This window comes from Cryptomeria japonica, chromosome 9 (assembly GCF_030272615.1).
Source record: "Cryptomeria japonica chromosome 9, Sugi_1.0, whole genome shotgun sequence".
NCBI classification, from domain to species: domain Eukaryota; kingdom Viridiplantae; phylum Streptophyta; class Pinopsida; order Cupressales; family Cupressaceae; genus Cryptomeria; species Cryptomeria japonica.
This window is the reverse complement of record NC_081413.1, coordinates 331,583,194-331,605,678: the sequence shown is the minus strand read 5'-3', so window position 1 is coordinate 331,605,678 and position 22,485 is coordinate 331,583,194. Positions and strand designations below refer to the sequence as shown.

At 35.8% G+C, this 22,485-nt stretch overlaps 1 protein-coding gene across 2 annotated transcripts in view; it reads left to right on the top strand.

Moving 5' to 3' along the window:
- The window catches only part of LOC131029732 (phosphatidylinositol 3,4,5-trisphosphate 3-phosphatase and protein-tyrosine-phosphatase PTEN2A), an 87,773-nt gene that overhangs the window by 19,721 nt on the left and 45,567 nt on the right, over positions 1-22,485 (top strand). For both annotated transcript variants that reach the window (XM_057960360.2, XM_057960362.2), the window contains one exon: positions 17,230-17,295. In XM_057960360.2, the coding sequence (XP_057816343.2) occupies positions 17,230-17,295 (66 nt within the window). The remainder of the gene's footprint in view (positions 1-17,229; positions 17,296-22,485) is intronic.

Below are 22,485 nucleotides of genomic sequence, written 5' to 3'. Positions count from 1 at the left end.
GAGCAAACAGCAACATACAGTCAATTTTGCTCTCATGGCTAACATACACAGTGTTTTTGAACCTCAGACATATTCAGAGGCTAAAGGTATACCTGAGTGGGAACAGGCTATGGAAGCTGAGTTCCAGAGTCTTCAGAAGAATCACACTTGGGCCCTTTCTGATCTTCCTTCAGGGAAGAAGCCCATTAGCTGCAAATGGGTGTACAAAGTAAAATACAAAGCTGATGGAACCCTAGACAAGTATAAGGCTCGTCTTGTTGCTTGTGGGTTCTCACAGAAAGAAGGCATTGACTACGAGGAGACTTTTGCTCCTACAGCCAAAATGAGTACCATACGGCTCGTTCTTGCCTTGGCAGCCCAGTTCAGTTGGAAAGTCCATCAGATGGACGTAAAGAGTGCCTTTTTGAATGGTGACTTACAGGAAGAAGTCTACATGACGCAACCCCCAGGATTCAAGGTTGCTGGTCAAGAACAGAAGGTCTGTAGACTAGTCAAAGCACTCTATGGTCTGAAACAAGCTCCTCGGGCTTGGTACATGAAAATTGATAAGTATCTGACAGATCATGGCTTTTAGCGGAGTCCATCTGATGCAAACCTGTATATCAAGCATACTAGTAATGATATTCTGTTTGTGGTTGTCTATGTGGATGACTTAATCATTACTGGCAGTTCAGCACATTTGATCACTGGGATCAAACAGGATTTGTGCCACACTTTTGATATGACAGATTTGGGACTTCTACATTACTGCTTAGGAGTTGAAGTCTGGCAGACTGAAACCAGTATCTTTCTCTCTCAGTCCAAGTATGCTAGAAGTCTTGTGGACAGGTTCAGAATGCAGGATTGCAAACCTGCCTCTACTCCTATGGAACCAGGGCTCAAACTTTCAGCTCAGTCATCCTCACCAGTTGTGGATGAATCTCTGTTCAGGCAACTAGTGGGCAGCCTCATCTATCTTACTGCTACTAGACCTGACATCAGTTTTGCAGTGAGCTACATTTCACGCTTCATGACAGCTCCCAAGGCTGATCATTGGTTAGCAGCGAAGCGTGTGCTGCGTTATGTGAGTGGCACTTCTGATTATGGACTTCTGTACACTCGGAGTTCTGATCCTATACTCAGTGGTTACACAGATTCTGACTGGGCAGGTTCGGTTGATGACCGTAAGTCTACAGCAGGGTATGTGTTTAGTTTGGGATCTGGTGCTGTCACATGGACTAGTAAGAAGCAGCAGGCAGTGGCTCTCTCCTCGACAGAAGCAGAGTATCGGGGAGCAGTTAAGGCATCTTGTGAGGCGGTTTGGCTTCGGCGAATGCTTGCGGATATGCATGTCTCCCAGGCAGGTCCTACTCCCTTGTTCTGTGATAATCAGGGAGTGCTCAAACTTGCCAAGAATCCAGTCTTCCATGAAAGAACCAAGCATGTGGAAACGCATTGTCACTATATTCGATAGCTGGTTGAAGACGGATCCATCCAGTTGCTGTATGTTCCTACGTCGGAGCAGCCAGCAGACATATTCACCAAGCCCCTTGGTCCTGATAAATTTGTAAAATTCAGGGGGTCTATAGGTGTAGTTAATAGATTGAGCATTAAGGGAGGGTAATAGAATATTAAAATATGTTAATTTTAGTATTAATGCTCATTCAGTGTACATTCTATTTTAGAAAGATCGTCTTCGATCTTCTCAGATCTTCTCAGCAGTTTCTTTTTAGAAACTTGCTTTTCTTGTAAATAGCTTGTATTATTTATGAGCGTTTTGCTCATTCTGATTAATCAATCAATTCTTTGAAATCCATTGCGTGTTTTCGCATTGTTTTAATTCTATCTTTCACCTTGGCTTGTATAACCAAGGGTCTCTCATGCATTGTACATCTATTCTATTTTGCATTCTTTGATAGGAATACAGTTTATTCTTGTCATATTGATCTTCAAAGTATTTTGTGCTTTCCATTAGGCCTTTAGATCATGGGTGGCCATCTCCATGGCCAAATCTTACATGGTATCAGAGTAAGTTGAGTGCCTTTGATAGTCTTTTGGGAGATCTTGAATGCAGATCTTGTATTTTCTTGAAACATTGAGTATGCTCTTCTCTTGCATCTTTGTATGATCTAGAGAATTAGAAAAGTGTGATAGAAGTACTAGATTCTTGTAGGGTTCCCCTTTTGGCTTTGTATTGCAGGTGCATTTTGGGAGCTTGTCGGATCAGATTTGAGCTCACCATTGTTTTCGGAGTGCCTGAACAAGTCAAATCTGCTTTTTGTTTCGTCCCAATTGGACATTGGAGGCCAAATCTGCAAGGGTTTGAAGATTGGAAGTGGCTGCCAATCTGGAAGGTAGATGCCACTTTCTAGCATTTTGGGTTAACATAGATTCCACCATCGCCCTCGGAAGGGCAAAATCAATTAGATCAACTGTCAAGTTGTCAATTTTGGACGAAGTCACTTTTTGGGCAATTTTTTTTAGAAAGCACGCTGTACGATCCAACTTGGCACAGATGGTGTGATTTTTATTTTATTTTATTTTAAATCTTTGTTTTTTTCAAAAATTTCGTTGATATTTATTTTCATAATGTGTTTTTTTTAAAATTATTTTTTTTCTAAAGAAAAGCCCACACAAGCTTGTTCATGGGAGTAGCCTCAACAATACCTGCTGCTTGTAGGACTGCCATGTGGCATTGTTCTATTAGCCAACATGTGACCCCATTCACACACTAGCTTTCCAGAGAATATTATTATTTTTTTTTTGATCGGTAATTGGCCGAAGCCTGAATAGCTTTGACTTGAGCTATGAACCGGTGGGGACACAGTAGGGGGCCCCATCCCCATTACACATCTTTGAATTATTATTATTATTATTATTATTATTATTATGTTTGATTAGATTGACCCCAAGACCTTCCCCATCCTATGGAAGGCCAAGAGTCACAACTTAGAATTCCACTTCAGATGTCCCTATTGGGAATTGAACTTGGGTCTCCACAGTGAGAACCTAGTGTTTTAACCTGTTAAGCTCAACCCCTTGGACAAGAATATTCTTTTTTGATTGTCTTACTAAAAATATTTTGTTAGATTGCGTCAACCTTTTTTGTTGGGAATATTTGACACCGTAGACCATATTTCGAGGATTGTTGATGATGTCAACATGACATCGTTGGCCCTTTTATGAATTTGGGTGCCCCCCTCACTGTTTGAGATTTGATTTTTAAGCTAATTTTCCATTGCTCATAACTTGGACTCATGACCTCCCCTGGTTGAGCATTTTTTTTTGAATTGGGCTATATTTTGTGCTCATGTAGTGGTGCGGACGGTTTCTATTTTGATGCATGAATGTTTTAAGAAATTTCAATTTATCATAGGTGTGGCTGAATTGTTCCCATTTTCCATTATGGCTCTTACAATCTCCTTTTCAAGTGTACTCTTTTAAAAAGTGCATAATTTTGTGTACTTCACAATGGTGCTATCGCTTTATAGCCATTGTGACACAGATTATACTTTCAATATATAGCGTTATTTTGCACATTTTGGCAAATTGTATTGCATAGATCACAGTTTGATCTACTATTAGTTTGACAAGTTGTAAGCATTGAAATCAAATGTCCACTTAGCTTTTTTTTTCAAGCAGCAATTGCAGCTTCACTAAGTATTAAGTGCGAAATCATTTGCTTGGGGGGGAGGGGGTTCTTTGATTGAGTGATTCGGGTGGATTTTGTTGTGTGATTGTTCTTTGAGTTCTCTCTTGTTATCTTCAAATTTCAGCCGTGGGTCATCCTAAGTTTCCTTGTTTAACTCCACATAACTATGCAACATGGAAAATAAATGTATGGAGTAAACTAATGGAAAAAAGGTTGAGATGGATCTATTCTAAAACCAACAGATCCTAATTTATAAAGTGAATGTCTCATTAAAAGTACTATGGCTCTTGGAACTCTCAAGAAATATGTTTCTACTTCTCTTATCTTCATATTGATGAATGTAAAATAGCTAAGGATGCTTGAGATATACTTGCTCAATTGCATAGAAAAAATGATGAGATAAGGGGATACAAACTTAATGATCTCATTAATCTAGATCCTAAGAATTTAGATACTATCCAAGACTATGTAACTAAGACTAATGAACTAAGAGCACAATTCAAAGATTGTGGCATTGATAAGAAGGGTGCACAATTGGTCTTCAATTTGTTAGACAAGCTTTCTTCAAAATATGCAACTTTTGTTTCCAGTTTCCAAACTCATCAGTTGATTATGGGGAGTGCCTATACTACACCATCATTTGATTCATTTATAGAGATGTTGATGCTTGAACAGACAAAGTTGATCCCCATGGATATTCTTAAGTCATTCAAGTAACATGCTTTGGTGACAAGTCATGGTAAAGGATCTAGCAAGAAACATAAGCAATCTAAAGCATAAGCAATACAAAGAGCACGATCTTCTTCTCCTATGCAAAAGGAGATTCTTCATCCTATTTCAAGAAGGCAAAAATTCACAGGAGGAGGAGAAATCGACTTGTTGATATTGCAAGAATATCAGTCACGATGAGCATTGTTTCTATGCTAGCTAAGCAAATTGATGAATTGTCAAACATCATCAAGAAGAATCACATCAATTTTCTATCTTCCTTCAAAAAGGAAGAATCTCCTTCCACTTCTTCACAATCAAAGAAAGGGAAAGGACATACACTTGTTGTAGCCATAGGATTGTCACAACCATAGCAGCATTAATCGTTTGGGGAATTAATCAGCAAACCAAAAGTATAAGATTTTTTGAAAAAATCGAGAAAAAATAAGGGCATTTCCATAGTCTAGCAACATTGTAAGCAAATAAAATAGAAACTTCAACACATGAATTGTAGAAAATAGATTTTCGTTGTTTATATTCATTTGATGATTACATTGCACAAAACGTATCTCTTTCTGATTGTGCTCAACTTTGGTGAAACCGGAAAGGTATCAAGCAATATTATACAATATCAATATCTTAGAGTCTTATAGGTATTGGATGTATTTGGGTTTAGAAGCTCCTGGTCTGATAGTCAAATGCACAAAGAAGTAGGCACATAATATAGATGAAAAGATGGAAAGAGCCACAAAACTTGCAGGAATGGTGACCATACTTTTGGGAAATGTGCTTGAAGGTGGATAAATTATATTCAATATAAACGAGGTGCAAAATTGCTACATGTTATACATGGGTACGTTTTGGGTACACCCATATAAAAAAAAAAAATCATATATATATATATATAATAAAGTTATATTGTATTACATATGAAAAATTAATAATAATTATTGAAAAAATCATTGTATGATAGGGATACCATATCAAATGTGGATAGAACTACTTTTCAGAACTTTCTAATATAGATATCATTCAATACAACATTCATAAGAAAAAAATTATATATAATAATTTGAATTAAAGAATATTAAACTTAATAGATAACCAAATTAATAATAATTAATATAATATAATATAAATAATACATGTTATATATTTAACAAATATTTTATATACCAATAAATTAAGTTTAGTAAACAATAATCTTCATTTATAGTTATTAATTTATTAAAAAAGATTTAATTTTTTTTTAATAAATTAAAAAAAATATAAAATAAAACTGTCTAAATATTTTCCTTTAATTAAATAAAATTCTAATAAATTAAAAACCATCTAAATATTATTTTCCACGACCCTTGTATAATATTTAGACTTGTAAATATAAAATTTGAATGAACTAAAATTGATTTTGGAAATCAATTTACACGCTAATGTTAATATGTTTAATTAAGTGCAAACATTGTTTAAAATTAAATATTTTCTTCCAATTACGTGAAGTATGTATTAAGGATAACTTTAAATTAAATTTTTCCCTTGATAAGGTTGAACTATACCCGGTTCACGGAACGTCCCACCTCTCTCTCGTCACTCAGAACTGTTACAGATTGGAAAGGCAGGTGATTCAGATTTGGTAACCTAGTTCGAAACTCTTTTGCGTCCATTTTTGTTATTTCCCGACCTGCTGTGGTTTGGATGTCTCGCGAGCTGATGTTTTTTTCTCTATTTTGCAATTGTTTTTGTTATTCATCGACTTTAGGGTTTCACATTTTCTACAATTTGTACTCAACTTTTTCAACGATTTAAACACAATAAATCTTTGACTAGAAGAAACCATGATTTTTTGAAAAATTCGGGGAAAGAATGGGCTTCCTAGATTCTCAATTAATTGTGAGTAGTCACGATTTTTCCAAACTTCTGCTTCTATGGTCACAACAATGGATATTTGACTCGGGTGCTTCACAGCACATGGGTTTTGATAGAGAACAGTTTTCTTCGTTGGTGCCTTGTACAATACCACACATTCTTATAGGTGATGATACACAAGTAGAGGTTGAAGGGAAAGGTTCAGTCGATGTGGATGATGGATCATTTAGAATGTTCTTTAAGTTCCTAACTTGTGTGCCAGCTTTCTTTTAGTCTACTAAATTACTCATCTTGAAATGGTAAGAAAGCTAAGTTTTCTCTTGATACAATTGTGATTAAAGAGCTTGAGGATGATGCCTTGGTTGTATTGGGACAAGCGAATCATGATACATGGCTATATTCATTCTTGCACTTTGTGCCACGATCTCCGTCTGCAACATTGCTCATTCATTCAGATTCAGTGAGTAAACTATAGCATGAGCGGTTTGGCCATCTTAACTACTGTTCTCTTCAGCAGCTTAGCTCATAGGATATGGTCACAAGTCTCCCTCACATCAACTTTTCAGATAGTGTATGATAAGCACATAGAAAACACTGAGAGGGGGGAGGGTGTGAATCAATGTTTTAAACTTTCCAATAACTTCAGCAAACTAAAAAACCAATCAACATATAGAATAAAAAATGTAAACATAGCACAAGATAAGAACTCAGAATTTTTCTCGTGGAAAACCCTTTCGGGTGAAAAACCACGGCAAAAAAACTTCCTTTTAATTTTCAAACGACGAGCACCAACCCAGATTACAATCAGAGAGAGCACCAACTCTCCTCTCAGCTCCAACTGAGAACATCAGAGGCACCAACCTCAGCTCAAGCACCAACTTTCAACAGCTGGGGCACCAACCCCAAAGCACCAAATTAAACTAACAAAAATCTAAAGTAAATCACAGTATCAACAATTTCAGTAAAATGTTCAGTGACAATCAGCTCTTCAAACAAATTCCTTATGGCCCCTAGCTCCTTTTCTTCACACAACTACGATTTCCTTCATAACTTATACATCACTCTTAATCTGGTATATACCATAGCTGCACACTTGTCTCAAGCCAAAATCACACCAATTTTTAACACATAGCTCCATCCTTTTGAAGACCCCCACAACAAAATAAATCACATACACCTGAAAATATCTGCATATCCATAGAGGCCAAATATACGTCCAGCAAAGTCACTTTCTTGACAAATTTCAGACCATGATATCAAAAAAATAAAAATCATCCAGGCACAGCTAAACTATTTCACTCTGATATTTAATTTCCAGCACTCCAATATGCCATTCCACCATGGCACAACAACCAGCATAAAAAAAAAACCAGTACCGATATGAAGAAAATCTTCTTTTTGATATAATTCTGAAACTTTGAATTAAAGCAGAGAGTGCCCAAAAACACGCCACAGTAATAATAAAAAGCTCTTCAGAAAAATGATTACACACGTTCTTCAATAACAACCTCCTGCCGTTACTTCATGCAGACATTGATATACATGCCGTCTCTTATTGAAGAGGCACTACCTGAAAGGAATGACTCCTTCAGAAAAAAAGTAAACTCCATCATAAAAGCAGCTCTCCAAACTTAATAAAGTTCACGGCGATAATAATATTCAACCATAACCCCTTGGTTCTAAAAGGTCATGTATCGTGCTCCCTTCACACATCCCACGATTTTCCTTGAGCCTGTCAAGAAGACACAGCTGTCAAACGGATGCATGCAGCATCGGAGCAATTTGAATCTTCTTTTTATTGCCTGGAGAAAGTCATTAAAAAAGCCTGATATAACCTCCGCAAACTTTAGCGCTAACTTCCACTCCTCATAAAATCTGAAACCGTAGCCCATAATAAAGTGTATTTCAAAAAACAGTAGCTCGAAAAACACTCCAAACTCAATCCAATATTACTTTGAGTAATCCTCTAGCTTGAATAACATAGGCTTGACAAAAACGTCTAACAGTGTATATCTAGGTTGTGCTATAGGTAAGTATCCATAGGAGAAGTTCGATAAAGGGAAGTCTTGGAGGGCTTCAAAAGTTCTTCAGTTGGTTGACATTGATCTAGCGGGTTCATTTGCCGTTGTCTTTAAGGCTCGATATGTACTCACCTTCATTGATGACTACTCTAGATTCACTTTGGTCTACTTTCTTTGCTAGAAGAATGCTTCAGCTGTATTTAATGACCATCTTTTTATTCCATGAATATGAAATTCTCGAGTAATGAGGAGGTTGGTATAGGGCAGGATCATTCTTGTGTACTCAACTTCAGTTCTATCTTGTATATGTCATAAAATCTATTTGCCCGTTTGCCATGTTATTATTTATTATCAATGTTTCAACGAGAAGAAGTAGTTATGTTGAATTTATAGCGCATCTACTCTATTGATAACACACCTTTGGAAATAGGTTATTATAGCAAGATTGACATTTACATTACACATTATTATCAATTTCGTGCCAATATCTCATCATCCTATTTCTGTTATACTTAGTAACCTTACTCTGTTCCAAAGGAGGCTGCTCATAGCCTATGCTTACACTTTCATGGCATTTGAGAGTTATTATCAACTAATAAGTTTTTCAATCTCAAAACCAACACGTACTTTCACCATCTCAGGACATGACAAATCAGCCATAAGGTGGAAAGTTAACTTGGAAAATATAGCATGTTGCAGTGTGTTATGTAAACCTCCTCTTCTTATTAATTTGGAAACTCTCCCTTGCTAGTTTTATCTTTTATTTTGAAGCATTCTAATTTACATCATCTGCTTCAATCCATCTCCCATTGAACATCTCCATCTGCAACCTGTTATCATTCTTATTTGTTTCTGTTTCTGTGCTTGTCATGGTCAACTTTGTTCATTTTTACATTGCTATGTATTGTGACACTCATTTGATCTTAGCTTCTTTACGTTCTGCATTCTGTAGTTTATGCCACCATGCTTTTCTCACTTTTGTGCCTCTTTTACAACTCCTAAATATGGCCTTTTCTCTCATGGTTCATCACCATCCTCTCACAATTTCCATGCCCATCTCATAATCCTATCAATCTGATTGGTTACAGTTATCATTGAGTTACAAATCAACATCTTAAAAAAAAAACCCTCATTTGCTTTGGGACTTATTTATTTTATTTTTTAAAATTTTTTTATGGGCAACATCCCACCATGTAACCTGTTCTGATACATGAGATATTAGTGGAGTTGACATGCTTAAGGATCAACATAACAGCCCTCCAAACTCAAGTGAATATCCTCCTTTCATTAGCAGAACTATCTCACAATGACGTACTTGTATCAGAGATTTATGTAAGTGATATAGCTATTATTGATACGACAAACCTCAACTCTCTAGATTTTGTGGTAGTTTAACACATTTGTAGCCATGGTATGTTTGCTTGAAAGTTTCGAAAGCCTTTTCAACATTCATTCTATGTATGCCTGCAATCATTGCATTCCATGAGAAGATATCTCTTCAAAATATTCTATCAAACCACAAATGTGCCTTGCAACTACTTCAATATTTTGCATGTGTGCTGCAACTACGTCATCTGACAATAGTTTTGCTTTTGTCACGTTTCGATTAATGTCACCTGGATGTCTTTCACTATGGCAGCAGATTACTAATTCTTTCTCCTCTTTCGAGCACTAAGTAATTATGTTGAATCTGTAAATACCCTGCTGCCTTCATTCATTCTGTCAAACATTTCACATTTCTCGCCTATGCCTCCCACCATTCGCATACATGCATACTAGTGCAGCTTGTCTATTCTTCCACATTTGCATGCATATGTATGCTGTAAATATCACTTTTGTCAAAAATTCCTATTCACAGTTTCAGAGCACCCCACTGCTATGCAAAGGAAGGGTATGATGCGGACAAAGGTTGTAGAGTTCGGTTTTTCTTCTGCTGATTGTGTTGCTTGAAAGTTGCCAAAGCCTTTTCAACACTTATATTTTTGTGTATATCCCTGCAATCATTTTATTACTTCAGATGAAATCTCTTTGAGGTTCTCTTCCAAACAGCCTGCATCTGTTTTCTATGATTCCCATGTCTGGATGCATGGCGATCGTTGCAGATTTAATGGACATTAATACCCTATCATAACACTCTTAACTTGGCGTGCAAACATGGAAACACTGGCAGATTAAAATTATTGCTTCATGCCTTTGTTGTATGAGTCTAGTAGTTAATGCACCTTGCTTGTGTTTTCACATTTTGTAAGTATGTATATCAGAGCTGTTATGACCATCATGCATAAAATAATCTGCTCTGTATATCAGAGCTGTTATGACCATGATGCATAAAATAATCTGCTTTCAATAATTTTTGATAGATGTTCAGACTTTCTTCCAGTGTTTTATTTTGACACAGGTTGGTCTTTATGCCTGCCAAATGCATCTGCTTGCGAGTTTCTAAAGCTTTTTCAACAAATCTATTTAGTGCACTCTGTAATCATTACATCGCATGAGATGACATCTCTTTTTTGGCTTCTCTGAAATGCTTTATGTGCTGCCTGTGTTTTCTTATTTGCACACAACCAAGTATAATAACCGATGAAATCCCCCTTCCCTTATGCTTTGATGGACTTCCATAACCTGTTGTGAAGCTCCCATTTTTGCATGCTGCGTTGGGAAGATGTGGGCAAGGTTGTTGAATCGTCTTTACTCCTGCCAATTGCTTTTGCTTAAAAGTTTCTAAAGCCTTTCCAACAATTTTGTGTTGCGTATATCTCACAATCATGGCTTTCCATGAGATGACATCTCTTTGACACATTTTGTAAAACGGTTCATGCACCTTGTCTACGCATCCATTTTGCATGCAAGTGACTTTTGGATAAATAGCTGTAATCATTAATAACTGTTTTTAATCTCTTTGTTTCACCATTTGGCAGAAATTATTAACTAAGTTGAAGTTGCAGTTGCCGATTGGTATGAAAGTGCCTAGAATTTACTTATGACCGTAAGTGAAAGTGCTGCTGAGTATTGATTTGTTCTTGCCATCGGTATTCAAGAAGCGATTCACAACTTGTTCGGTGTTTTGACAAAGTATAGTACATTACCAATAGCTTCAAAACCTCTGTTAGCTTCTATAAACAATGCCTTATCAGTTTCATAAACATGATTGCTACTTTAGTTAAAGTTGCTGATGCTTATTGTGACCATATTATATCAGCATTTCGGAGCTCGTCCTTAAACACTTCAAAGTTTCTAACCTTCACGAACTTGCCAATATGGTTTATTTAAATATTTTTACTTTGACACTGATGCTTGGAGCTGAGTTGATAACTCATACAAAATTGCTGATGAGATTAAGTCTTTATACATAACCAATAATCTATTTACAAAACTCCATTTTTATTTTGAAAATAGTTATGAAATTGCATGTTATCATCAACTAGTTGTTGTGATTCAAAGAGTTGCTCATCATCTTTTTTTGAAAACAGTTGATTAATAATTATTTGCTTTTGTGATCAGCATTGAATAGGTCCTTTATAAGTTGAATCAGCAAGTGGGAAGTAAGTTGTTAACTTGCACAAGGGTGTCGATAGAAAATAACTTCGTTCTTACTTAACCATTGTCAGATTTTCAAAAGCCATTCAAAACCTTGTCAACATTTTGAAAGAGACTAACATCATGATGGAATGTACACAACTTTTTCCTTGGACAGTATTTGGCTACGACACTATCACATTGTTGATTATACCACTGTGATCAAAACCCATAATTTAATTCCGTTTGAATTGAATCAAGCTTTCAATTTAATCATTCCTGCAACTAGACTGAGCAAAAATTGAAGTTTTAGCATCTTCCAACTCGGAAGGTGTCCTGACCCAAAAACTAGCCAAATCATGTGAAATAATAGCATAAACATTGCCATAAGAGGAATTTGCCTGATCTTGCATACGTCTCAAGATTTAATTGTTTTCATAAATTTCGGCAAATTGGATGTCTGCTCCTAGGATACAAAAGACTTAGCGGATGAAGTCCATCAAGGGATTTTCTGACTAGCAATTACCCAATGCAATGATTTTGATGCAAAAGTTTAAAATTTGATGAGTTCAAAAATGGGGCTAACAAGACCCAATAAAATAACTTCAGCTTCAGCAAAAGTTTAAAATTTGATGAGTTCTTTGTCCTGGTACCTATTTTTTTCACAGCTCTTTGTACCTTACCCGCAGATCCCAAATAACACACGTCACTCTGGAAGGCTCTGGGTTTCCCTAAGAAGTGTTATCAAAATTTAGTTTCCAAACGCTAGATGGGTGGAGACCACTATATCAGTTTTCGATTTGCTAAGGAATGAGGTGAATTGGAAAGCCCATTAACAGGGACAATAAATCACTCTTAACACTTCCTGAAATCAAATAAATCTGAGACTCATCCTAGGTGTCAAGACAAAATGACAGATCGGAAGGCTTAACTAGATGTAAAACTTAAAAGCATTTGTTGCTGTAAGCCTGTATGGAGTAGAAATGCAGAGATTACCTATGGTTCAAGTTTCCACAGTCAATCTTTTCCTTGGGGTCAGTAGCTTACAAAGGCCAAACCCACTCTACCTTAAAAGTGTTCTGAACAGCTTCAGCATTTCCAACACTTATTTCTGTGCTGCATTTTCTTCATTACTTCTATAAATGAGACAACATTTCAGAGAAAAAAACTTAGGCTAGTACCATATCCTAACCTTATTTGGTCAATTATTTCTATTATCCCATCATTCATCTCATCATAAGAAAAAGGAGAGCAATCAGGGATAAGCCTGGAGGCTTTTGCAGAAAGTTAAATGCCAGGCTTGGCTACAATTTACTTTTTCATAAAGGATTGAGTGAAGACTATCAATTATTAAGCGATTGTGATAACTGGCTTCATCTTCAGTGCACTGCACAGCTGTTTCAGTGGAAGTTTGATGTTTATAGAGGAGGAAGGAGCTTGGAGCTTTCTGCATTTGAGAGCATATCGGCACCGCATTTGCTCTGGGCTGTATCAATGAAATTTAAAATTGCTAATTGACTGACCTTGATCTAACATCTATTTCATCAGTTTCTTTATATCATTAATCTCAACATATGTCTTTCTTTTTCACCTTCTCAATTTGTTGAGTCCATATGCTCATATTGAGGTTTCTGATTTCCTTCTTGATATGATCTGCAAAAAGTCCCCCACATAGGCCACATTCACCCTTCCTTTTTTAACTGCTTAGAATGTATTTGACAATATTATAACATTTTGTTATTTATAGTCTGTAAAAGATTTCAGTTATTGCACTTCAGATTGTTATTTGGCTTTGTATAGCCACATTGAAGCGAGAAGATGTAAAAGTTAATGCTAAATTATCCATCCTTAAATCAGAAAACATAGAATAAAATTGCACACATTTTACTTGGAAATGAAATTATTAGTGCTAACCATTACTTGTTAAGTATATTATGGAACGGTATATATGTTTTGGTGATAATGGCACTAGAAAGACATCTTCATTTGAGGGTTTCTTGTGTCAAAATCAACTGGAACCTGCCCTTGTTGCATCCTTTGGTTATGGGCCACAAGATTCAAACTCTGGTCGGTAGCTTGAAAGTCACTGAGCCGACCTTTGCATCACATGCCACCAGGCAACCACTATGAAAGTAATTGGCTCAGTTCATGGTTACAGAAGGGCAAAGGGAGCAGCCCTCCATCCTAGAATATTGAAGTGGAGAATTACATGTGCAAAAAATCTTAGAGGTAAATTGTATGTGGGCAAATTGTCAGTAGCATAAACACTGACAAGAGCAGATTCGGTTCTGAATATCAACCATGACAGCCTTATGACTGGACATCCTTTACAGACTTCTTTCAATATAGGGTTCCTAGAAATTACCTACCAAGTAGTTTGCTAGGTGGTTAAGATAGCACTGCTTATCAACTAAATGATTGATAGTAACCCTAAGGATGTTATCCAATCTGTTTGCCACCAGTGGGTGGGGTAATGGCCTGAAATGTTAATCAACCTATAAGATTCCACTAAGTTATCTTCAAATTGTTATTTATCTGTAGCTGGAACTCAATTGGCACAAACAGTGAGCCTGCCATATTTGTAAGTCAAGCAAAATGTTTTTCTGGATATGCTCAGTGACTAGTTGTCAGTTTTGTGCTTTTGCCAGACCACCATTTGCTTTTCTGATTTGTATCCTACCAAAATGACACCATCTTATTTGCATCGCTTTAAAATTCATTCAGGATCTCTACTTTATTGATTTATGTAACTGTAATTTGACACACAAGCATACAATTACAGCAGCAGACAGTAACAGCAGATATATTTTAATAATGGGTTTAACAGCTACACTATTGCATAAGAACTTAATAATCAAAGGGATGAAATTTAAGTACATAATTATATCTCAAAAGCAATCTTCAAGATCAAGATAGCCTTGGAAGCCATTACAGATACCATGCCATGATAATTAATTGAGCAATGCAGTCAAAGGTTTCTTTAACAAGCAAAGTGTTATCTCCAAACATAGCCCAGCAAAAGGAGCCTTACTAAGGCTGTTTTGGTGAGATGCTACTTAAAATATGCCCCCATATGAGCTGCATTATTCTCATTGTCTACCTAAGCTGTCAGATTGGAGGTGTTCCTATTCTACCAAAATCGATGGGGACTTGAATTAGAACCCATCCTTCTGGCCACGGGCCACAAAATTTGAATCCCTTGTGTGCCACTTAAAATTTATTGGCCCTATGTGTGCAGCATGTCATCAGACAACCACTATGAAATTAGCTGACCATGTTCATAGTTACAGCTTCACTAATCTATAGTTCTGTGATCTTACACATAGATGGTGCATTTCTAAGTCTCGTAAACCCTTCTGTAACACTCCAATCTTGAGTTGTAAATATAATTGTATTATGTCTCGTTTGCCAACTTGCTAGAATCTCTCAATGTCTTTTATTTACCATCCGTAAAAGCCAATCACTTATAGACAACATGATGAGTAAGAAGATGGAAATATTTTCCTAACAGGCACCACTAACAGATATTTTCCTGTCCTACAAAACATGTTCAAAAAGCTGATCTTCTTACTCTAATGGTTAATTTATTAGTTATATGTGTTCAATATTACACATAAACAGAAACATGCAATAAAAAACAACAGCAGAAGAACACCAAGTCACACAATTACATGTTGAGATGCTTTCAACAAGGAGTAAAACTCCAGAAGAGTGAGCTCTTGCTACTCATACTACTATCTTCCAGTTCTTTACAAGCATTTGCAATGCCTCTAGAACTAAATGAACCTTAACAACATGAGCAGTCAGCTCTAACACCTCTAAAATTGTCTCTGCACCATGAAATCTCTGTTCATACACTTGCAACTATCCAATTCAAACTAGAATGAAGGTATGAATAAGAATAAATCCCATTCTAGTGTGTCTGGGATATTCATAAGCCTCTACCACATCTTTCTGGGATATTCTTATGCCTCTACCACATCTTTCTGAGATATTCTTATGTCTCTACCACATCCTTCCCTGGGGACAAAAAAGAAGCACAAATGTTGGGGAAGCAAAATGAAACACCAAAACTGTAACAACTGAATTTTTTGAAGGACAAAATGGTGAAAATAAGGCCAACAATTTTTTTGCTTAATCAATTAAAACACTAAACATGATGCAATGCATGCTAACCAACAAATATTGTCATCACACATGACAACACTGCACAAAGACATCTATGCTCATGCACAAGTAGAGTGGCATCGACACCTCAATCCATGAAAGGTGTCACACGTGAATCTGGCCTACTCATACATAAGCTCTAGTGGAAGAGTTAGCTCAAGTGAGATGACCCAGCATGAGGGCATAAGTAGGAATAGTTAGTTATGCAAGTCCAACTAAACCCAACACATAATGTCCCCATTTTCGGGTTCTCTTACAGTGTAGTTGGCACTAACTTTCTGAGTTATGTGAAGGAATATGTACCCCACTGATCCTTCTGGATACACCATGCCTATGTGCATGATATGATTGCTGTTTTGGCTTGGCCTTGATCCTGATGAAGGATTATTCATCTCTTAGTGCTCAATTCATTAGGAATCATCGTATGAACACCTATTGACTGCTGCCTTATTAGGATGGCGTGTCCACTTGATCTTGTATACTAATGACATTGAAACCTTGGATTAAAAATTTTTAATATGCAGTGAGTTTGTGTGGAACTTAGACTTTGAGAGAGTGCTGATCATTTTTCCCAATTATTTTTCTCTATATATATGGTATTAGGCCTTCAGATTTTTCCTTGTAAACACTTGTGTTCTGTGGTTTTGTAAAAAGGTAGCTTTGCACACAAATATTCAGCTGTATACTTGAAAATTTCAAATGGTCAGTAGGAAGTGAAGTAACTTCTAATAATATTAAAATCAAGGAGGGATCATTCATCTCTTAGCACTTAATCTATTAGGAGTCAAGGCATGGCCACACAAGACTCTTCCATGCTCATGCTTGCATGTCCACATCTATTATCATTTTCAATAATTAATATTGGAACCTCAAATATAATATTTGAAATGAACAAATACAACATGTTTGTGAGGAGTTTAGACATTTGGAAGGAGTGTTGGCCATTTTTGCTTAATTTGATTGCATTTTGTATACAATATTAGGCCTTAATGTCTTTATGTTTCTTGTTAAAAGCTAAGGTCAGTGCTTTTATAAGAAGGCAACTTTGTAGCTATATACTGCTAATGGTTTGTAGGAAGTGGGGTGACTTATGATGGTATCGAATGTGATTTCTGTTAAAGTGTTGTGGATGGCTTACTCTTAGCCACAAAAATGTGCAAAATGGTTTACAGGATTAGCAGCATTCAGTCTGTGATCTTTTCTTCTAGCCGATTCTGTTTGTCAATAATATCTGTAGTATTGGTATTCATTTGGTCTTTCCATGGCAATAAAAGTTAATTACTTTATCTCTCTTCTAATGAAATAGTTTTGAACTTGATGCAGGGAAAATACAAAGTTTACAATCTTTGCTCTGAAAGACTATATGACGCTTCATTGTTTGAGGGAAAGGTGCAGTATTTTATTCTAATTTTTATGCATTTTAATATTAGCAGTCTATTTCTTAGTCAATATTGTAGGAAGTCTTTATTTGTTAGTAATCTACAAGTGATTAACACTTTTGCTCTTAAGATTTATGATATCATGGATTTCTGACATACCTAACCCTTGATTTAAAGAACATTAAGATGCAGTGCTACCATAATGAGAGAGTCATGATTTCAAGGGCTCTGTGCTGCAAATGCCATATGACTTTTTTGAGTGGAAACATGTTAATTATTGGTGTGCTATACAAGTTTGCTAGTATGAAGTGTAAAACAATAAGTTATGTTGGCAGAACACGTGAAATGTGAAGTCTGAACCAAAAACTTCTGAGTGACTATTTTTGTGTATATCTTATACAACTCTGCCAAGATAAAATCTAAACAGAATAAGTTAACTCGGTAGAACACATTTTAAGTTTAAATTAAAAAACTTCCTTGTCACATTTTAAATTTTTTTGTGAATCCTCATTAAGTGAACTCCAGATTTAGGGAAAATGCACATTGAGACTTATTTTTGTTTGTTGCTTGGCTTTCTATGAGTTAAGCATTAAAGTCTATTCTCTGTCATGCTGAAATGGAAGCAGGTGTTTGACTGATTGTGCATGGCATCATACATTTCAACTTTCAGCTACATGATTCATTGTATTTTATAATTTTAACCTATTTGATGAACTTGGTATTGATTGATTCTTGCTTGGTGTACTTTGTTCAATGTTAAATCAAGTAGCTTAAGCTCTGGAGAGATGACTGTACAGTATGTATGGATTGGCAACTTTTGTATAAGACTGAATACCTATTGTGGCATCCTTACAAGATTAAACCTATTTAACCTGTAGATATGTAGAATTTTTTGACATATCTATATGTTAATACCTTTACAAGCATTAACATTAATGCAAGAATGTGAATATCATCCCTACATGCTACATTTATTGTACTGCAGTACCATTAATGAAGGCAAGTATACTCAAATAATCATTTACATTAAATGGTACTATCATTCAATATTCATTTCTATCAACATTGATATCATGATATGATAATACAATGTCATAATGCCATCACAAAATTTCTAAATGAAGTCATAATACAAATTTGGCAAATTAAGTACAATATAGTAATATACAATCAGTCGTTGTCTCAGTAATGATAATGCATCATTTTACCATTGTATTTACGTTAAAAATTATTGTTCTGCTCCTTGTTCTAAGGATTAGTTTGATGGATCTAGGTACAAATGAATAGGGTTTGATGAGCCTGGCCAATGGTAGAAATTTCTATCTATTCTATCCTGTGATATTGTAATAGTGGACATCTAATAGCTGAACAATCCCATGACCAGAACTTTTCACATTATGCAGTGTGATAAATATACGTCATACAACATGACAAGTGCATCAAGTAACATGCAGGATGACTAGTCAGAAGGCAAAATCCAAAAACATTACATGTCAATCAATTGAAGATCATTCACAGTTCATCTATACTAGATCTAGATTAACATCCTGGTGTTCAGAATCTTCAGATTACCAATTGCCACCTTGTTTCTTGTTGATATTCCAACTTTCTGAAATCTTCTGTCCTATTTATTGGCTCTTTGGCATTACATAACCAATATTGTGACTACTCTCAAGTTAGCCTTGACACTGCCTTGGGCATTCCTAACCTTTGTAGAGCATTCCTTGCTATGACACTGACTACATTAGTCAGGTATATATTTTTTTCATGGGTGTAGGCTAAGGATAAGCAGGTAAGACCTTGGCTTTTATCTTGAACTTATACTCACTGCTTCTTTACTTGCTCCTATGTGATGCAATTAGATATCAGAAGATTTCAAGTAGTGCTAAATATCTTAATCCATCTAATCGTGGGGTTCTTCCATGTTCTAGATACATAATACTATCCGTTAAATTTTTTAGAAAAATTTAGAAAGGTTCTATCTCGATGTCATGTCCCCTCCTTGATCGTTTTATATATATCCTAAATGAACCAATTATTATTATTAATTAATATATTAATTACCAATAAATAATTATTTATTTATTAAATATTATTATTTGATTAATATTTATTAATAGTAATATTCTTGAAATATTTAAATTAATAATATATATTCAGTAGATGAAATGATATCTGGAAGGCATGAGTATTTGTTTGAAGTGATGTGGAATGGTCAAATACCACGGGCTATGAAAAGTGACTTCAAACGGTGCTAAGTATATTCGGTTATACTAAGAGATTAAAACTCTTACGTAAGAAAAGGAAATTATTAAAAGTCATAACCGTTGTCATGAGAAGACGTGATCTTATTCAATGGACATATAAAAGTATCTAAAGAACTTACAATTGTTATATGGGCTGTGGGGAGTATAGAAATATGGAAGATAGAATTCCTTTGTTGGGAGTTATATCAGACTTAAAAGATAATAAAGATTGTATGCTTCCTAGAAATAATTGTTCTACATTTTTGTTGATAATTAGTGTATCGACTGCCGTTTAAGAAAAGAGATCATTTCAGAATTATAACACAGAATCTATGACAGTTCTGTAAAGTATGCTGTCTGATCTCTGTAGAGAGATTTAAAGAAGTACATGCAGATTTGGAAAGGTATGACAGTTTGTAGAAGGAGAAGATATAAATCAGTCTTAAATAAACTCATGGTCAAGCATAACAGATTTGAATGAGGAGAATTACTTTGCTTATTGTATTCGATTTGCTCTACTCATTGAGGCACTATTGACCTTGGGTAACAATTGCATAACTCAAGTCTACATCAGGTGTAGCACCAATACATGACGTCGGGCTATATTTCTGGATTTTAGCAGACGATTATATTCAAAACGGTTCAGAAGTAGTTATCCTTATGGGAGAAGCAATCATCAAGTATTCGATCAGAGAACAATCTGCAGAACTAATAAATATCTAACAGTGTGGCCCTACATTGGAATACTGGGATACAATTTCCATCTCCAAGCATTATTCAAATCTTAATTGAAAAATTGGGCAGATTAGGTTAAGTCCCAGTAGGGGAAATTACACTCGATGTTTCTCTAATAGAGAAATTGTAGACCCTATAATTTTTGTCATTTTTCTTGCCTATCTTTAGTAATATTCTGTGCACATTGTGGTAGCAACTGTTCTGCAATCTGCACTAGTTCACATATCAAGGAGTTGATTGAGACTAGTAATTAATATGCAAGACAGCTCCTGCTTGTACAGGACATAATTGAGAGCAAGAGAATCTTACAGTGGTTAGATTGCAGATGCTGAATTATCCTTTGTATGTTTCAAAAAATCAGACAAAACTTGAGACCCAATTTTGATTTCAACATAAAAAACATAATTTTCATGTAAAATACCACCACAAAACATATGAAAATGAGTTGTAGAGTGTTGGAAAAGTATTTTCTATTTGATTTGAATTAAAAAGGAGTACAATATTGCCATCAACAGTAAAAAATGCTGAAAGTTGTTTATTCAAGTCATTGCAAAATTCAAATCTTTGTAAATTCAATTTGTTGTCAATAGTTGTTTAGGGCCAAGAGTTCCTGTTGAAAGTTCTTGTTTTGATTGAAAAATAAAAGGCGGGTTGAGGGTCCTTGGATTGAAAAGCTTAAAAACAGGAGCATACACAAGGAGGACAACACACAGGGAGTAGGTGCAGGTGTGAGTGCAGTCTGCGCACAAAGCACATGCATGGGCAGAGGAGGGTTGTGATGGTGCTGGCAAAGCATGGATAGTGCAGGGAAACATTAAAAACTTTAGCCAAGAAAATATCAGAAACCTTAGCCACAAAAAGGTCAGCCAAAAACTTGGCAAGTTGTCATGGTTACTTGCCATGAGTTGCAGACCTTGACTTGTCAGGACTTGCTCATGAGCAAATTGAAAGTTACACAGCAAATACTGAGAGGAGGGAGGGAGGGGGGTTGCGGGTGAATCAGTATTTGAAATTTTTAAATCAACAATAAGTCCTGTAACAACTTGAAACAAAGATGTTAAAATGCAAGCTAAGCTCAAAAACAATAACACAAATTTTTTTCGTGGAAAACCCTTCCGCGTAAAAACGTCTTCCATTAACTTCATATGGGCACCAACCCAGATTACACAGCTAGAATCAAAGAGAGCAACAACTTTCCACTCAGCACCAATTGAGACCAGTAGAGACTCCAACCCTCATACAAAAGAGAGCACCAACTCCCTTCTAAACCGAAAATATGAACTCAGAATTACAAAAATCAGAACTTCCAGACTTCTTCAGAACACTGCATAAAATCAAGAATCAGAAATCAACTTCAGACTTGTCACTGTTAGATAAACATTTTACTCCAGTTCTTAGTTTACGTTCCTTCTCACTGCAAAGAAGATGTTTGCCTTTCAGAAACACTTCCAATGTACCCACGATCACTCACTTATCATTTTCAATTCCTCCCCTTTAATTTGCCAGCTGCAGATCTTCACATATCTCCTACAGGCGACTACCTATATGCCAAAGACTCCATACAGTAAAGAAAATTGATTCCACCATTAAGCGCACTACATCAGTATATACAAAGCACACACATTCTTTTTCGTTCCAAGACCGCCAAAAAAAAATGAGCTCCAGACAAAACTAAAGTGCTTCATGTCCATCACCCACGCAAGAACCACAATGTTGTCTTTATGGTCCATGCGTATAACTGCAGTGCATTACAAAAAAAAATGATTCCCCAGTCAGAGAAAAATAACGAATATAAAACTTATTGACTGCAGCAAAAATGTCTACGTGCTAGTCAATGTAGCTTGACTTTACCACTTGCACAAAAATCAGTCTTCTCACAGTGGTGGAAATATACGATAATAGTGTCCAAGAAAATTGCACCATTTGTTTATCAATAAAAGGCAAAGATTCCAAGCCTTTCACTCACGATTTTTACCATACATATATGCCATCACATCAGACGCAGCACCTAAAATAAACATTCACCGTTGAAACCAATCCATGTTTGGAAGAGATTCCCACACCCTCTAAATAATTAATTCTGAAGGCAGAATAATATAATTAAATGTTCAAAAGGTGATGTGGCATAAACTTTGACTTAGCTGCTAACTAAGACAAGTAGGTACACACATTTTGAAGCTGACAGCCAGACACCTCAAGCAGCCAACTAGGCACATCAA